The sequence below is a fragment of the Coregonus lavaretus genome, assembly GCF_964263955.1.
Source record: "Coregonus lavaretus genome assembly, contig: HAP1_SCAFFOLD_1106, whole genome shotgun sequence".
Taxonomy (NCBI): Eukaryota; Metazoa; Chordata; class Actinopteri; order Salmoniformes; family Salmonidae; genus Coregonus; species Coregonus lavaretus.
In genome coordinates this window covers 31042-47634 of record NW_028159858.1, presented here as the reverse complement: position 1 = coordinate 47634, position 16593 = coordinate 31042, and the positions used below count along the sequence as shown (strand labels likewise).

Here is a 16593-nt window from a genome sequence, read left to right as displayed (position 1 = left end):
ATCTTCAATGCCCTTGCTGATGGAAGGAGGTTTTCACTCAAAATCTCACGATACATGGCCCCATTCATTCTTTCCTTTACACGGATCAGTCGTCCTGGTCCCTTTGCAGAAAAACAGCCCCAAAGCATGATGTTTCCACCCCCATGCTTCACAGTAGGTTTGGTGTTCTTTGGATGCAACTCAGCATTCTTTGTCCTCCAAACACGACGAGTTGAGTTTTTACCAAAAAAGTTCTATTTTGGTTTCATCTGACCATATGACATTCTCCCAATCCTCTTCTGGATCATCCAAATGCACTCTAGCAAACTTCAGACGGGCCTGGACAGCAGGGCTGGCTTAAGCAGGGGGATACGTCTGGCACTGCAGGATTTGAGTCCCTAGCGGTGTAGTGTGTTACTGATGGTAGGCTTTGTTACTTTGGTCCCAGCTCTCTGCAGGTCATTCACTAGGTCCCCCCGTGTGGTTCTGGGATTTTTGCTCACCGTTCTTGTGATCATTTTGACCCCACGGGGTGAGATCTTGCGTGGAGCCCCAGATCGAGGGAGATTATCAGTGGTCTTGTATGTCTTCCATTTCCTAATAATTGCTCCCACAGTTGATTTCTTAAAACCAAGCTGCTTACCTATTGCAGATTCAGTCTTCCCAGCCTGGTGCAGGTCTACAATTTTGTTTCTGGTGTCCTTTGACAGCTCTTTGGTCTTGGCCATAGTGGAGTTTGGAGTGTGACTGTTTGAGGTTGTGGACAGGTGGCTTTTATACTGATAACAAGTTCAAACAGGTGCCATTAATACAGGTAACGAGTGGAGGACAGAGGCGCCTCTTAAAGAAGAAGTTACAGGTCTGTGAGAGCCAGAAATCTTGCTTGTTTGTAACTGACCAAATACTTATTTTCCACCATAATTTGCAAATAAATTCATAAAAAATCCTACAATGTGATTTTCTGGCTTTTTTTTCTCAATTTGTCTGTCATAGTTGACGTGTACCTATGATGAAAATTACAGGCCTCTCATCTTTTTAAGTGGGAGAACTTGCACAATTGGTGGCTGACTAAATACTTTTTTTCCCCACTGTACATTTTATGGACACAGTCAATTTTACAATAAATCTATTTAGTTTGTTTTTACTCCTGAACTTCCTCTACCCTCAACCTCTCTGATCATTTTCATGATGTCCATCCGGTTTGCTTCTATATGCCACATCTTTCTAACTGTGCTCTTTCACAAAAGCTCTCAACCTATAACCTATATACTTATTATGGACACAGTATGCTTTACATTAGTTATCTTGTTGTTATTAGTTGTTGTTAGTTGTTATTAGTCCCATCCTTCAGCTCCATTCAACACCTCCCATCTATCTCTTAACACCATCCATATTGGATTTCTATTTGCCATATATTTTTCAACTGTACTGTGATGTTTCACAAATGTTCTGAACCCTTCTATTCTCATTGTTTCTACAGATTGTAAATTGAAAATATTTTTTTGTTGCTAAAAGTATTATTATATTATTGATCGATTGACTATGACTTTTCAGATCACCCAGTTGTGCTATCTGCAGGGTTAGCTCCAGGTAAATATTGCAATCCTTTAGCCATTCCTGGACCTGTGACCAAAAACAAGCTACAAATGGACAGTACCAAAACAAAAAACATTTCATAAACACTATGCCATGGAATCGGTACGTCAAAAATCTCTTCCCAACTATTTTGCAATCTATATGGGACGGCTGTCAATCATTTGGTCCTTCAATGAAACTGGTATACTTTTTTATTTATCACAATTTTCTTTAACCAATTATGTTCTTTATGCAGGGCCTTACTTTTTCTCCCTTCCACTTTCCTTTTCCATTTTTGCGGTAATGCTGCAATTAGTTGGTTGTAATTTTGGGTAGAGCAGACATTTCCATATGTTTTTGTTAGCTGCATGTGCGACATAACTCCACCAGTCCTACCTATGATATCATTTACGAAGATTATACCTTTTTTAAACATTTAAAAAAAAAAAAAAAAGGTTTTTGATCAATTAGTATATCTGAGTTTAACCACAATATTGGTTGCATTATTTGTTCTGTCGTTTCTGGAGGATTAAATTGAAATTGCAGCCAACTTTCTATGGCTTGTTTTAGAAATAATGATATTTGGGAGATTATTTCCTTTTCAAATAACTGAACGTGAGAGGATGTAATCTGAATAAAGGGAAAAAGGCCATTCTTGAACATGGGGTGAGACAATCTTACTAATTTGCTAGAGAACCAGTTCGGATTTAAGTATATATTTTGTATGACTGAAGCTTTTAGTGATAGGTATAATGCTTTAATTTTAATAATTTCTGCCTCCGAATTTATATTCATTATATAAATAGGCCCGTTTAATTTTGTCTAGCTTGCCGTTCCAAATAAAATGGAATAATTTTAAAAACTGTTCGCTAGGCGTGGGCAAGACCATAAACAAATAGGTAAACTGGGATAATCAGGGTGATTTTTTCACAAATAGACAGGTATTTCCCTTTCCATGGTAGCATAATCTTATCTATTTTTGCTAACTTTCTATTAAAATGTATTGGAGTGAGATAATTTATGTCATTTGGTTGACATATTCCGAGTATATCCACATCACCATCAGACCATTTTATTGGTAAACTACATGGTAATGTAAAAATTGTATTCTTTAGTGATCCAATACTTAATATAGTACATTTATCATAATTTGGTTGTAATCCAGAGAGGTTAGAAAATGTATCGAGATCCTCTGAGGCTGTGGAGGGATTCAAGTTGTGGATTTAAAAGAAAACATGAATCATCAGCGTACAATGACACCTTTGTTTTTAAGCCCTGGATTTCTAATCCCTTGATATTATTGTTGGATCTGATTTTAATAGCTAACATTTCGATGGCCAAAATAAATAGATATGCCGATAGTGGACAACCTTGTTTTACTCCTCTTGACTTTCTGAGAAATAGCCATTATTTACTATTTTACACCTAGGCTTACTATACATGATTTTAACCCATTTTATAAAGAGATTCTCCTAAATTGAAATGCTCCAGGCATTTATATATAAACTCCAGTCGTACTTTATCAAATGCCTTTTCAAAGTCTGCTATGAATAGCAGGCCTGGTTTCCCAGGTTTTTCATAGTGTTCTATTGTTTCCAATACTTGCCTTATATTATCTCCAATGTATCGTCCATGTAAAAAAATCTGTCTGTAGCTCAGTTGGTAGAGCATGGCGCTTGCAACGCCAGGGTTGTGGGTTTGTTTCCCACGGGGGGCCAGTATGAAAATGTATGCACTCACTAACTGTAAGTCGCTCTGGATAAGAGCGTCTGCTAAATGACTAAAATGTAAAAAAATGTAATGAATAATGTCCGATAATACCTTTTTAACTCTATGCGCTATACATTTTGCTAGATTTTTTGCATCACAACACTAAACTGTAAGGGGCCTCCAATTTTTTTAATGAACTGGATCTTTGTATTTTCCACTTGTATCCTGTTTCAGTAATAATGAAATCAGACCTTCTTCTTGAGTGTCTGATAATCTACCATTTACATAGGAGTGGTTAAAACATGCTAATACCGGTCCTCTGAGTATATAAAAAAAGGTTTGGTATACCTCGACTGGTATGCCATCCAACCCTGGAGTTTTCCCGGACTTAGTCTTTAATTGCATCCAGAAGTTCCTTCTCTGTAATTTCACATGAGTCTTTCTGTATGTCTGTTAATTTTACATTATCAACAGAAAAAAAATCCCTACAAATAGCTTCAGTTAGAGGAGATGGAGGTGACTGAAACGAAAACATATGCTTGAAGTACTTTGCTTCCTCCTTCAAAATATCATTTGGTGAATCATGGGTGACTCCGTCATTTGTAACCAGTTTCAGTAAATTCTTTTTGGTAGCATTTCTATGTTGAAGATTAAAAAATAATTTGGTGCATTTTTCCCCATATTCCATCCAGTTTGCTTTATTTTTATAATATATTACACTTGATATTTCTTGAATAAGTTTCTCCATTTCTTTTTGTTTTTCCTCTAATTTATTCTGAGCCTCTATGTTACAGTTTTTATTGATATCTATCTGTTCTGTTAGACCTTCTATTTCCTTTGTTAGTATGGACTCTTTTGACCTAAATTGCTTTTGTTTTCGAGATGAGTACTGAATTGCATCGCCTCTAAAAGCACATTTAAAAGTGTTCCATACAATAAGGGGATTTGCTGTACCTATGTTATGTCGGAAAAAATCAGTTATAAATTCCTCTGTCCTAGTTAAAAACAAGTTATCATCCAATAGGCTTTGATTAAATTTCCAATATCCTCGCCCACGTGGAAATTCAGTAAGAGTAATGTATATGCCAATTATATGATGGGGGATGTTACCAAATCCTTTGGGCTGGGGTGTGAGTGGTGAATTGGTCTGAGTACAGGCCTTAGAACCACCCAGAGTAGCGCCTCAACTTCCAAAATAAAGAAAAGGGTCTTACGAAATAATGTGTTCCTTTAAAAATATATTCTGCTTCCTTTGATTGCACTTACTGTTTCAAATGCAGATTGTCTTCTTCTTCTCACGTCTACCACAGGCACAGCTGAGAATATGGACATGAGATACCATCAGAATAAAAATACTGCAATGTGTCAAAACATGAGATGGATTACTGTGCAGACGGCTTGGCAGCAAGAGGTCTTTTATAGCAGCAATGCAAGACTGTTATTGTTGTCCCTGCTTGTGACCGGACTTTAACCCAACCCTTCATACTCATCGGCCTTAGAGAGAAAGATCTAAACCTCTCTCTCTCATAGCTGGAATCAGATCTATTTAAACAAACATTCACTCCAGGTTAATGTTGCCCTTTGGCACCGATCTAGGATCAGCTTACCACTCTCGACATCCAACCCTTAACCACTAAGGGGACACTCAAAACTGGCCTAAGATCAGTGTCATACTACTCTGCAAACAAACCATATGGGGGGGAAGCCATGCCATGGCCTTCCCAGTTGGGTAGAGGCAATGATCAGCAGGCTGTCTTTGGATCTTATTTGTCTTGGGATAGACAAACCCCTGTTCTGTCCTAAGGGCAGAATTTCATAACTAGAGGGCAGCTTGTGCAACTGAACTGAATCAACTTGCTGCCAACCAGTACACATTTTCGTTGTAGCCCCGGACAAACACTCCTCATTCAATTCATTGATGGCTTGATTATTAGTCAACAGGTTGAATCGGGTGTGCTTGTCCGGGGCTACAATAAAAATGTGTACTGTTGGGGGAACTCGAGGACTGGAGTTCGGAAACACTGTTCTAATGCATTCGATCAGCTGATTTTCATAGGAGATCATTTTCTTAGGACCTTTTCTTATCTTTTTACACAGAACAGAAAATTGCAGATTTCACATATTTAGACACTGGTAAAGTGATGGAGATAATGAACATGAGTTTCAATAGTGCTGAATTACCCATATAAAAAGGGGAAATCTGCAGTTGCTTCATCCATTTTTGGACTTCTGAATTGATGCAATTGATACCCATTGATTGTTGAAGAATATAACGTATGCCTCTTGAACTTAGTTCAACCGTTGTACCCCATCAGAACATAAGCTTGTTTCACTCCAATGTTTGTAAACAAAGTAAATGTAAAATCACCATATAGCCTATCATGTTGATATCATGGATGGTCAGTCCTTGCATCCATAGCTCTGTCTATGAATTTGAGAGTGGTTACATTTCTCCAGGCCTATCCCTCAGCTTTTTAACGAAACAGGGGTGGGGAAAATGCTTTGTTATTGTTTCAACTGCTGATTGTCGCTTTAAACTGGGCATTAATAGCACGTATTAAACTAAACGTTTACACTCTCTAATGGGTTGGCTAATGAGGCTTTTGTAAACTTGAAATGTGTGAACTTGTTCAAATCTCTTATTAGTGCTTTTGCTCAAGTGCAGTGTGTGACACACTTTGCTCAGTGTCCAGATCATGTCACATGGTATAAAACAAAGGACATGGTGCCCAATCTGGCCATTGCTAATTTCTCCCACAGTTTGTGTTTAGCCTATCATAGCGCACTGAAACTCAGAGAAATACACAACATGTGACGACTACTAGGACTCAGAGCAATGTGCCTGCAAGATCATCAGGGTTTACTCGAACATTCATTTATCTGGTTCATCTTTCATCCGAGGATAATGATGTGTATTGCCATTGTATGAGGTTAAAGATCTGCTTTGATCGGACAACTAGACGTTTGATGCAGTTAAAATGCTTGATCCCTGTCGGTCTCCTTTCATTAATTTGAGAATGCGCGTCAACGTATATGAACATAGGGCAGAGGAGTGTGTGTGTATACCTACCTAGGGATGATGAAGGGCAGATGATGAAGAGGAGAGTAGGAATGTGACATTCTAGGATGCTTCTCTTCTAACATGTGCGTGTCCGTGAGTGACTGGTGCATGCCTAGACTACAGAACACACTGTAACATGTTAATTATATGGTGCATATGGGCATCAGTGGAGGCTGCTGAGGGGAGGACGGCTCATAATAAATGGCTGGAACAGAGTAAATGGAATGGCATCAAGCACATGGAAACACATGATACCATTCCACCAATTCCGCTCCAGCCATTACCACGAGCCCATCCTCCCCAATTAAGGTGCCACCAACCTCCTGTGATGGGCACATGCCTACACTTTACAGCTGCACGGGGCTCTGCACGGGAATTGAAGTTATGCTTATCTCCTCCGAATATTAAGCAGATGGGTTGGCGCAATCGGCACATTATACTCCACTTAATTTCCCAGGCAGCCGAGTCGTTTTCAGCGAAGTCCCAGGCCACGTGTCTCTGCATCCTGTCAGCTTTAAGCACATTAGACTATCTGGTAATGTGCTTCATCCTTCTAGCTATGATAAATCCAGCCCAGTCTCGACGCCATATGGTTATTACTGATTGTGGCAGTATGTGCAGTGTGTTTGAGATTGCAATGTGTGTTTGAGAGAGTGCAACTGTGTATGTGTATAACGTTAGTGGAGCCCCACCAGAGGGATTCTATGATACTGCAGACACACCACTCCCAACTCTGTAAATACAAGGAAAGAATGCAAGTTGCAACCTCTATGGCAGGGGTGTCAAACTCATTCCATGGACAGCCTAGTGTGTGCAGGTTTTTGGTTTTTCCCTTTCAATTAAGCCCTAGACAACCAGGTGTGGGGAGTTCCTTACTAATTAGTGACCTTAATTCATCAATCAAGTACAAGGGAGGAGCAAAAACCCGCAGCCACTCGGCCCTCTGTGAAATGAGTTTGGCGCCTGTGCTCTATGGTATTCAAATATGCTTTCACGCTAATTCACGTTTCCATTCACGAGGAACACTTTGGTGTTAAGAATGAACTAAAATTCAGGTGAGAGGACTAGACTTGAATGCAACACTTTAACTAGTTGCCTTGTACGCAGCTCCCTAGCAACTCAACAAGCACCAGCTGCTACTAATTGCCAATCACCCTCCACGCCAGTTTGCAACACTTTAACTAGTTGTCTTGTACGCAGCTCCCTAGCAACTCAACAAGCATCAGCTGCAGCTAATTGCTAATCAGCCTCCACACCTGTCCGCACTCTCCTTAATCACCACTGCCTCCCTACCTAAACCTGACCAAACTAACATTCCTCCTCTTTGCTCTGCAGTGCATGTCAAGTTACTAGCCTTATCAAGTTGTGCATCCCATCTCCACCTTCTATCTAGTATCTCTTAGGTTCTTCCACGGATATCCATTTAAGTGCATGCCGCCACCTACTGTGCTGGAATGTACGATCAATCATGATCTGCCCAATTCTGTACTACCATGAAAATAAATTTAAAAACCAAATAAATCCCTAACTTCTACCACACCCTCCCCCCAAAACCCCTCCCCATTAAACTTTATATCATGCTGAAACACTCCACCCTTAGGATTGTTCAGCATTTCAACAACCATTTCAACAGTAACATCTGTTAACCCCAATATCTCTTTTGCCGTCTCCACAATAACCTTCAACCTAGCATTTCTGCTTTCCACAACCCGAGACGTATTGACAACCTTATGAAGTCAACTTTATTCATTATCAAAGTGTCCTTTGACACCGCACATTCATGAGCACAATATTTCTGAACAGGCCTTGAAACCATGCCAGGACCATCAGAAGCACCAGCCCCGACAGTAGGTCCACTTACTACAGGTACATCCATGTAAGCTCCATCAGTCCACACTGCAGTTCTACCAATCTGTTTTACGGCCTCTGCATATGATACATCATGACTGATCCTATATCTCTGAGCCTCTCTCTGTACCTGGCATCCACCGAATCCTGCACTGCATTCTCCGCCACAATTACAGCACTTAACCTTCACATTGCTTTCACATTCACTGTAATCATGTGCCCCTCCACACTTGGCACATCTTTTCTTTCCTTTACACTGAATGCCATTCTTTGGCATTTAAAACACTGCAGTGCATATGGGACAAATTCTCTAACATTGAAACTAAGGAATCCTATTTGTACTTTTGATCGCTTCTTCTTCTTCTTCTTCTTCTTCTGTGGGTTTAATGGCGGACTACATCCAAAAGTTGTATTGCTGCCACCAACTGGACGGTTTGAAACCTAAAATAAAAATAAATCCATACTTAATAGTGATACTAACAATCCACCCTAATAAAAATAGTACATTGCCAAAACAAACAAAACTCCCACTTCTTCCTTCTTTTAGTTCTCCATGTCTCCCTTCTCAGGCTCTAGGACCTGAGAATTTGGTACGGCTTTTGCTAATATTCCATGTAACTCCTTTGCTGTGAAATCTTTCAGCCCCAAGAACTGCTTCGCCGCAATCACAATGATTTCTATCTTCCTAGACCTTTTCTCCACTTTGGCAGTGCCATTTATCACCATTGCGATAAAGGCCACAAAGTCCACCTTTTTAACCTTTAAAATGTCAGGATCCTCTTGGTTTAAGACAACCCCTGCAGCCTGCAGTGAAGGCCTATCCACTACCATGGACTCTTCTGGCGCAACAGTCAAACCCTCAACCCTTTTCACAGCTTCTGCATATGAAATACTCTGTACAACCCTGACTTTGACCACCTCATTTTCCTTTACACTTGTGGGGCATTCAGAATACATGGCTTCATGATTCCCACCACAATTACAACATGTTAAATTTTTTAAAACTTTTATAACACTTAATATTATATTTTCGACATCTTGTACATCTCGGCTTCTCCCTTCTGCAAACACTTTCTTCATGACCAAAAGCTTTACAATGTTCACACTGCATTGGTCTTGGGATAAATGCTCTAACTCTGTAGTTCATATACCCTAACTGCACTTCATTAGGGAGAGACTCCATTTCAAAAAACAAAAGAACAGATAAACTCTTCACTTTTTCCCCATTTACCACTCGATTCATCCGACGTGCTTCAATCACTCCAGGAATATTTTGTATCTCTTCCAAATCAACTTCCCACGAAACGCCAGAGAGACACACACAACACTTCAAACGTATCAAATTGATTAAGACACAACGCACGTTCCTTCTGATCCGCAGAAACACAAATAATCAAAACATGGCCGCCTCTCGTGATCCTCACAGCCTTCACTTTACCCAGCACTCTCTCCACCAGTTTGGATAACTCAAATTGTTTCTTCAAGATTGGTCCTCTGCTCAGCTGCTCCTTATTAACAAACCGTACTCCTACTAGATACGAATGGTCATTCTCATCACTGTACCCTACTTTGCTCCGTTTTCCATTATTTTGAACAATACTCCAATGCTCCTTGATTCTACCGCCATTGTATTCAGATTCCACTTCATCATCTGCTTCCGCCATATTCCCATTTCCCTCAACTCCAGTACAGTATCTGGCCGATCTCAACCAATTGACAGGTGCATATACCACAACCTATCACTCTCACATCCATTCCATTTCCTCAATAAATATTCTAAACCCATTTCGATGTCTGGTCCTTAAACTTGTGAATTATCCATTTTCTTTTCACAGCAATTTGTATATTTGTTTCCAACCCAATGTACCTACAACTAATGTGCATTTATTCAGATGAAATTACAGGAAAAGCAAGACTCTTTCCATTCAAACTGTGGTCTAGTCTCAGGCAAACTATTGATGTAGCTAGCTTGAGCAAGGGTGTTGCATGATTGCATATGCATTAGAGAAAACACTCATATTTCAATACTAGCCTACTATCAGTTAAGTGACTGCATAATATGCTACGGTTCTGTCATCAACATGATTCCATTTTGACGAACAAGTGCGATAGGATATCCGGTTTGACCGGAAATCCTATATTTGGCGTTACTACTGAAAGATATGGCTGCATACATTGTATTAGCCTGCTAACTCGACGTTTACGTTTGACAGAAGCTTAATTCTTCGACCAACGTTTTGAAATTGTATGATAACAAGGAAGTTATATCGCTTCTGTCGACACAAAAAAATCCTTAACCATGCCAACAACGGCTTTCTGAGTTTTGTAAATCACGTTAGCTAGCAAGCTATACAAAGGATAAACCAGGTAGCCAGCTGCTAGCCTAGCTAGGTGGCTAGCTAGCTTAGTTCCTTACGAAGTGTTTACTGTTATTTTGTGACCAGCTAGATAAAAAAAACATAGCTGGATACATTTGCTGGTGTTACAAAGAAAAAGCGCCTATCGGGTAACTCCGAGCCTCAATGCCCGAACAAGGCCCAAGGATGAATGGTTTTTCCCTCGGCGAACTATGCTGGCTATTCTGTTGCCCACCCTGTCCCAGTCGCATCGCGTCTAAACTAGCCTTTCTCCCACCCGAACCCACGTACTCCGTGCACACCGATGCTAACGGGACGAGTAGCCTGCATCTAACCGAGCGAGCAGACTGGCAGTACTCCCAACGTGAACTGGACGCTGTCGAGGTGTTCAACACCAGAACCAGTCGGGGAAACCGTGTGGGGTGCATGTTCGTACGATGCGCACCCAACAGCCGGTACACGCTGCTCTTTTCCCACGGTAACGCAGTGGACTTAGGCCAAATGTGTAGTTTCTACATCGGCCTCGGTTCGAGGATAAACTGCAACGTCTTCTCGTATGATTATTCGGGCTACGGTGTCAGCAGCGGGAAACCGTCAGAAAAGAATCTGTATGCGGACATCGAGGCTGCCTGGCAGGTGCTAAGGAACAAGTGAGTATAGCCTATACAGCTAGTGTCAACACGCTCACATGCACGCTACCTAGCTAGTTGGGTTTATTGTCTTGGGCTTTGTTATTTAGCTAACGTTTGCTAGCTCGTCTATTTTTGCTAGCTACTGTACTCCATTTCCATGACAACCACTATAACATGCCTACACAGCTGAGAGCAGAGCATTAGCTATTCATTTATATGGCTGAGAGGACTAGAGACGTTAGATAGGTGGTAGCTAGTTGCATAGTGATTTGGTACTTAGCACCTATTCAATTGATTTTGTGACATGCTACTCTGAACATATCCAGGAGCTTCCATGTTTAAACTTTGATCTGTGCAGGCAAGACAACTCATCTTGACACCCACATTGGAACTTTAAACAGTATGCCCCTTCTACTTAATCAGTTAAAACCTGCTGAATGAGTCCAAAAACGTGCTGTGATTTATTTAGATCTTCCAGAAATCATGAAAACAGGTTTGACTGTCTACTAGCTGTGTCTCCTCTGTATGCCGAGGACAGAGAGCTTTAGTTATAGGCTAGCCATAGCATATAATAAAATAAAAACAAATATGCCATTTAGCAGACGCTTTTATCCAAAGTGACTTACAGTCATGTGCGCATACATTTTTACATATGGGTGGTCCTGGGGATCGAACCCACTACACTGGCGTTACAAGCGCCATGCTCTACCAATTGAGCTACAGATGACACTAGCTTACTAGCCCAGCTATGAGATGCTTTTGTCAGGGCAGGATCCAAACAAGGACCGCCTGGTGTGCTGTGTCATCTTAGTAGTTAGCTTACTGGAAATGATGCAGTGTATTAGGCTACAGATGAACTTCATAGGGTGGTGAAAGTGCCGGTGATCAGATTGATGCTGCTTTCCAACAAATATCAAGGATCTTCTTCTAGGAACATGGTCGATGCTTGACTGCCGTTTGACCAAAAACATTCTCGCTCTTAGTCTTATTCATAATCTCATCATGTAGACTAGCCTACCTGCGCAGTTTACCCGCACTATATCTGCCAACTGTTGGCTAGAGCGCACGTGCCAAGACCAGAGTAGGCACATTTGCAATTTAAGTCAACAGTATTCGTGACAACTATCAGTAGAGTTGAAAATACGATGGAAACACATTGAACTTTATCTTTAAAAAAATGGGTACATGAAAACTAAAGCAAAAAACTACATCATCACACACTGATATTTATCAGCAAAAGTCAGTTTGGTGGCTCACCACTGGTGGGAAAATTTGCATATTTGTCTAGCAAGGGGGATAGAACGAGTGCAAAATTCAGGTAGAAGGAGCTAGGGAGAAAAGGAATTGGACAAATGAGTAGTATGTTGGAAACTGGGAACCTCTCTCACCATAACTGGACCACTGGGAACCTCTCCCACCATAACTGGACCACTGGTAACCTCTCCCACCATAACTGGACCACACACCAGGGGTTATGTTTATGAAGAAAAGAAGAACATCAGGAGACAGTGTGAAAGGTTGAGCAGTGAAGAAGTGTCTTAAAAGTTTCTCAGCTCTTAAGGATGTTTCCCTACTGGCTCCTTTCACATTGGGATAGGGTCAAGGCCAGGGATCAGTTTGGGCTGCGTTTCGTTCCAAAAAGTTGTTCCCTTTTATCCCCTCTGCACTCGACCACTCCCCTTCATGGATCTGATTGGATAGATTAAAGTAACACAGTGAGGTAGGTGGAGCTAAGCAGGCACGTGCACAGTTGGAGCCCCAGGGTTGCCAGAGCATCTGCCCTTTTGCCCTCCTATAAAAGAAGTGCCCTTTTTGATTGGTGCCCTTTTTTATAAATGAATTACTTTTTTTATAAAATGTTTTGCCTCTTTTCTCTCAACTTTAAATGTAACAAATTGCCTGTCAAACTAGATAATTTCTCATGAACTCATTAATCTTGATAAAAGTCCCTTCACTTCTGCCACCGCGGGCTTGTCCTCATAGCATGCACCAGCTTCCCACCTGCGCCGCGTGGCGAGTTTGAAATGAATACTGCCTATAGGTTACTTTGGAACTGCTAGCATGTGTTGTCTGATTCATCTAGCCTACATGAGAAATGATCAGCTGATATAGTATACCCACCCCAGGAGTAGTTCTAACAAAGAAGTAGTGTTTCTAACTCCCTTTTTTAATCTGTGGTTCTAGCTTGCTTCGCAATTTTGTTGTTGTTGTAGAAAATAAAGGCCTATGTTAATAAAATCTATATGGTGAATTGGGCTACAGGAGCAGTAGAAAGGTATGAATGAGCACCTGCCCCATCAAAGGTCTGGAGCTAGACCTGTTGATTCCACCACTAAGGCCCTATTCCCTCATATCACATCTATGGAAGGGAGTGAATGAGGGCACTAGTGAGGTTACAGCTGTTTGGAATGGAATGCAGCCTGTGTACAGCAACAAATAGAAAACGACAGTCATTACTGCGCCAAGCTTAGTCAACATTAGATTGTTCTGCTAGTAGTCCAAGCATATAGTAAGATTAGGCTGGATAGACTTTGAATGCATAATGGTTTCACTAGCTGACCAATCTCACAATTTGATGTGTTACGCTCTTACGAATACTTTTCCACCTTATCAGTTATTTTAATACATTACTTAGAATTTTCTTGGATCCATTAGTGTCCCTAAAAATTTTGAAATATTATAAACTGTGGTAATGCAACCGATTCATTCTATAGGCTACATTAACAGTGACTCCGGGCTTGATAACTCAAGTGAGAGTCTTTACCAGTTCAAAGCCAGGGAGAAAAGCCTTTCAAATCAAACCGTGATCCTTATTAGTTCGAGGAATAACCCCTTTGAAAAGCGTTGTAATTAATACAAGTTCCTCCAGCCGAGTACGAATAACTTTGTCCAGAGATGCAGCCTAATCTATTGCAAAGCAGTTTTAACCAATATCAATACCTGCCACATTTTATAGCCTGGGTTCTCTGAGAGTTCACCGACTAACAATCAATAGGTTTGAAGCTTTCTACAGTGGGGCTTTTGGCAGGCAGTGACACTATCAGGCAGGTGCACAGATGGGGGTATACCTCTGACCTGCCCCTCCCAATCGCCAAGTGCCATTTTGGGTGGTGGTATAATTGTATTTATTTTGTATACTGTTTTTTGTGTTGTTGTTCTGCACCCATGTCGTCATGACGTCAAGTTGGACAGACCCCTACCCTGTCCGTTGATGCTGCCCTAACGTGCCTGGTTGTGCCTTTTTCCCCAGTCTGCCCTGTATGGAGATTGCGTGCTCCCTGTATCCAAACATGCACTGCTTAAAATGTGGTCACCAGTCGTGTGAGTGGCAAACTATCTTATTTAAATATCAACAGTACTGCCACAGCAGCATACCATTTAATGAACACTAGAAAACGTTTGATTTACATCGTCTCCAATATTCGGTCTGGTTGGCTGATAGACTATGTGCAGCAGCAGTTCATTATAGAATCATAGCTGCAGAAAGGGTGCTGGAGGTGCTGCAGCACCCCTGATAAATTAGAAATAAATTGGCAAAGTTATAGACGTACTGCTGTCTGATAAGAAGGAAATGAATTTCAGAATAGCCTCCTACACCTACAATGTAGCCACGGAGGATCAACAGCTTAAAAAAAAAAGCCTAGCTGTCGATTGGATGTAGCCCAATAACAAGGCATAGCCTACAGTCGGAATAGCTGTCAGTGAACAGCATGCAGAGAAAACAGGCCTTTTGCAATATTTCCAATACAGTCGCGGAAAACAACATGTTGGAAAGCAAATGGCTCCTGCTGAAAAGAGAAGACTAACCTGTCTGCTGTAGGCTACCAACATTTTATCAACTTCCAAATAGGTCTATTGAGTGAACATTGTTTTACAAAGTAAATCCAAAAGGTAGGCTTTTGGCACGAGCTCGTCGGCCATAGCAGGACGGTGAGCTGCGCGTCATGGGGTTAGTCAGTGAAACTGGAAAGGTTTTTAGGACAGACACACAGTCTGGCAACCACTGGTCTAGACTCTAGCTAACCACCATATACTAAAATATCCACACTAGCCAGCCATATATCATGAGTTAGAAGATTATGACTATTAGTCTATATTATTAAAGTTATTATTTAAGTGCATTGAAGATAAATCACAACCAGTAAAAATATTATAGCGCTAGCTAACTATCAGATTTACATTCATCGTCAACATCAATGACCAGTAGATAGCCTACCCTCTTTTCCCAACGTCAATCATGTCTTTAGGAGGCACTGGGCGGCAGGTAGCCTAGTGGTTAAGAGCATTGGTCCGGTAACAGAAAGGTCATTGGTTTGAATCACCGAGCGGACTAGGTGAAAAATCTGCCTGTGCCCTTGAGCAACCCCCTTAACCCCAATTTCTCCTGTAAGTTGCTCTGGATAAGAGCGTCTGCTAAGTGACTAAAATGTAACTAACTAGTCTGCAATTTGTGATGAGTGAGTGTGTTGCATAAATAAATAGGCCTACAGTGGGGGAAAAAAGTATTTAGTCAGCCTCCAATTGTGCAAGTTCTCCCACTTAAAAAGATGAGAGAGGCCACACGGGGGGACCTAGTGAATGACCTGCAGATAGCTGGGACCAAAGTAACAAAGCCTACCATCAGTAACACACTACGCCGCCAGGGACTCAAATCCTGCAGTGCCAGACGTGTCCCCCTGCTTAAGCCAGTACATGTCCAGGCCCGTCTGAAGTTTGCTAGAGTGCATTTGGATGATCCAGAAGAGGATTGGGAGAATGTCATATGGTCAGATGAAACCAAAATAGAACTTTTTGGTAAAAACTCAACTCGTCGTGTTTGGAGGACAAAGAATGCTGAGTTACATCCAAAGAACACCATACCTACTGTGAAGCATGGGGGTGGAAACATCATGCTTTGGGGCTGTTTTTCTGCAAAGGGACCAGGACGACTGATCCGTGTAAAGGAAAGAATGAATGGGGCCATGTATCGTGAGATTTTGAGTGAAAACCTCCTTCCATCAGCAAGGGCATTGAAGATGAAACGTGGCTGGGTCTTTCAGCATGACAATGATCCCAAACACACCGCCCGGGCAACGAAGGAGTGGCTTCGTAAGAAGCATTTCAAGGTCCTGGAGTGGCCTAGCCAGTCTCCAGATCTCAACCCCATAGAAAATCTTTGGAGGGAGTTGAAAGTCTGTGTTGCCTAGCGACAGCCCCAAAACATCACTGCTCTAGAGGAGATCTGCATGGAGGAATGGGCCAAAATACCAGCAACAGTGTGTGTGAACCTTGTGAAGACTTACAGAAAACGTTTGACCTGTGTCATTGCCAACAAAGGGTATATAACAAAGTATTGAGAAACTTTTGTTATTGACCAAATACTTATTTTCCACCATAATTTGCAAATAAATTCATAAAAAATCCTACAATGTGATTTTCTGGATTTTTTTTC

General features: G+C 41.2%; 1 protein-coding gene across 1 annotated transcript in view; it reads left to right on the top strand.

Annotated features, from left to right (window-relative positions):
* Window positions 1-10334: 10334 nt before the first annotated feature.
* LOC311122374 (alpha/beta hydrolase domain-containing protein 17C) overlaps window positions 10335-16593 on the top strand; it is a 35149-nt gene continuing 28890 nt past the window's right edge. Inside the window, exon 1 of the mRNA XM_084196741.1 lies at window positions 10335-11180. Coding sequence (XP_084052867.1) covers window positions 10696-11180 — 485 coding nt within the window. The 5' untranslated portion in view covers window positions 10335-10695. The remainder of the gene's footprint in view (window positions 11181-16593) is intronic.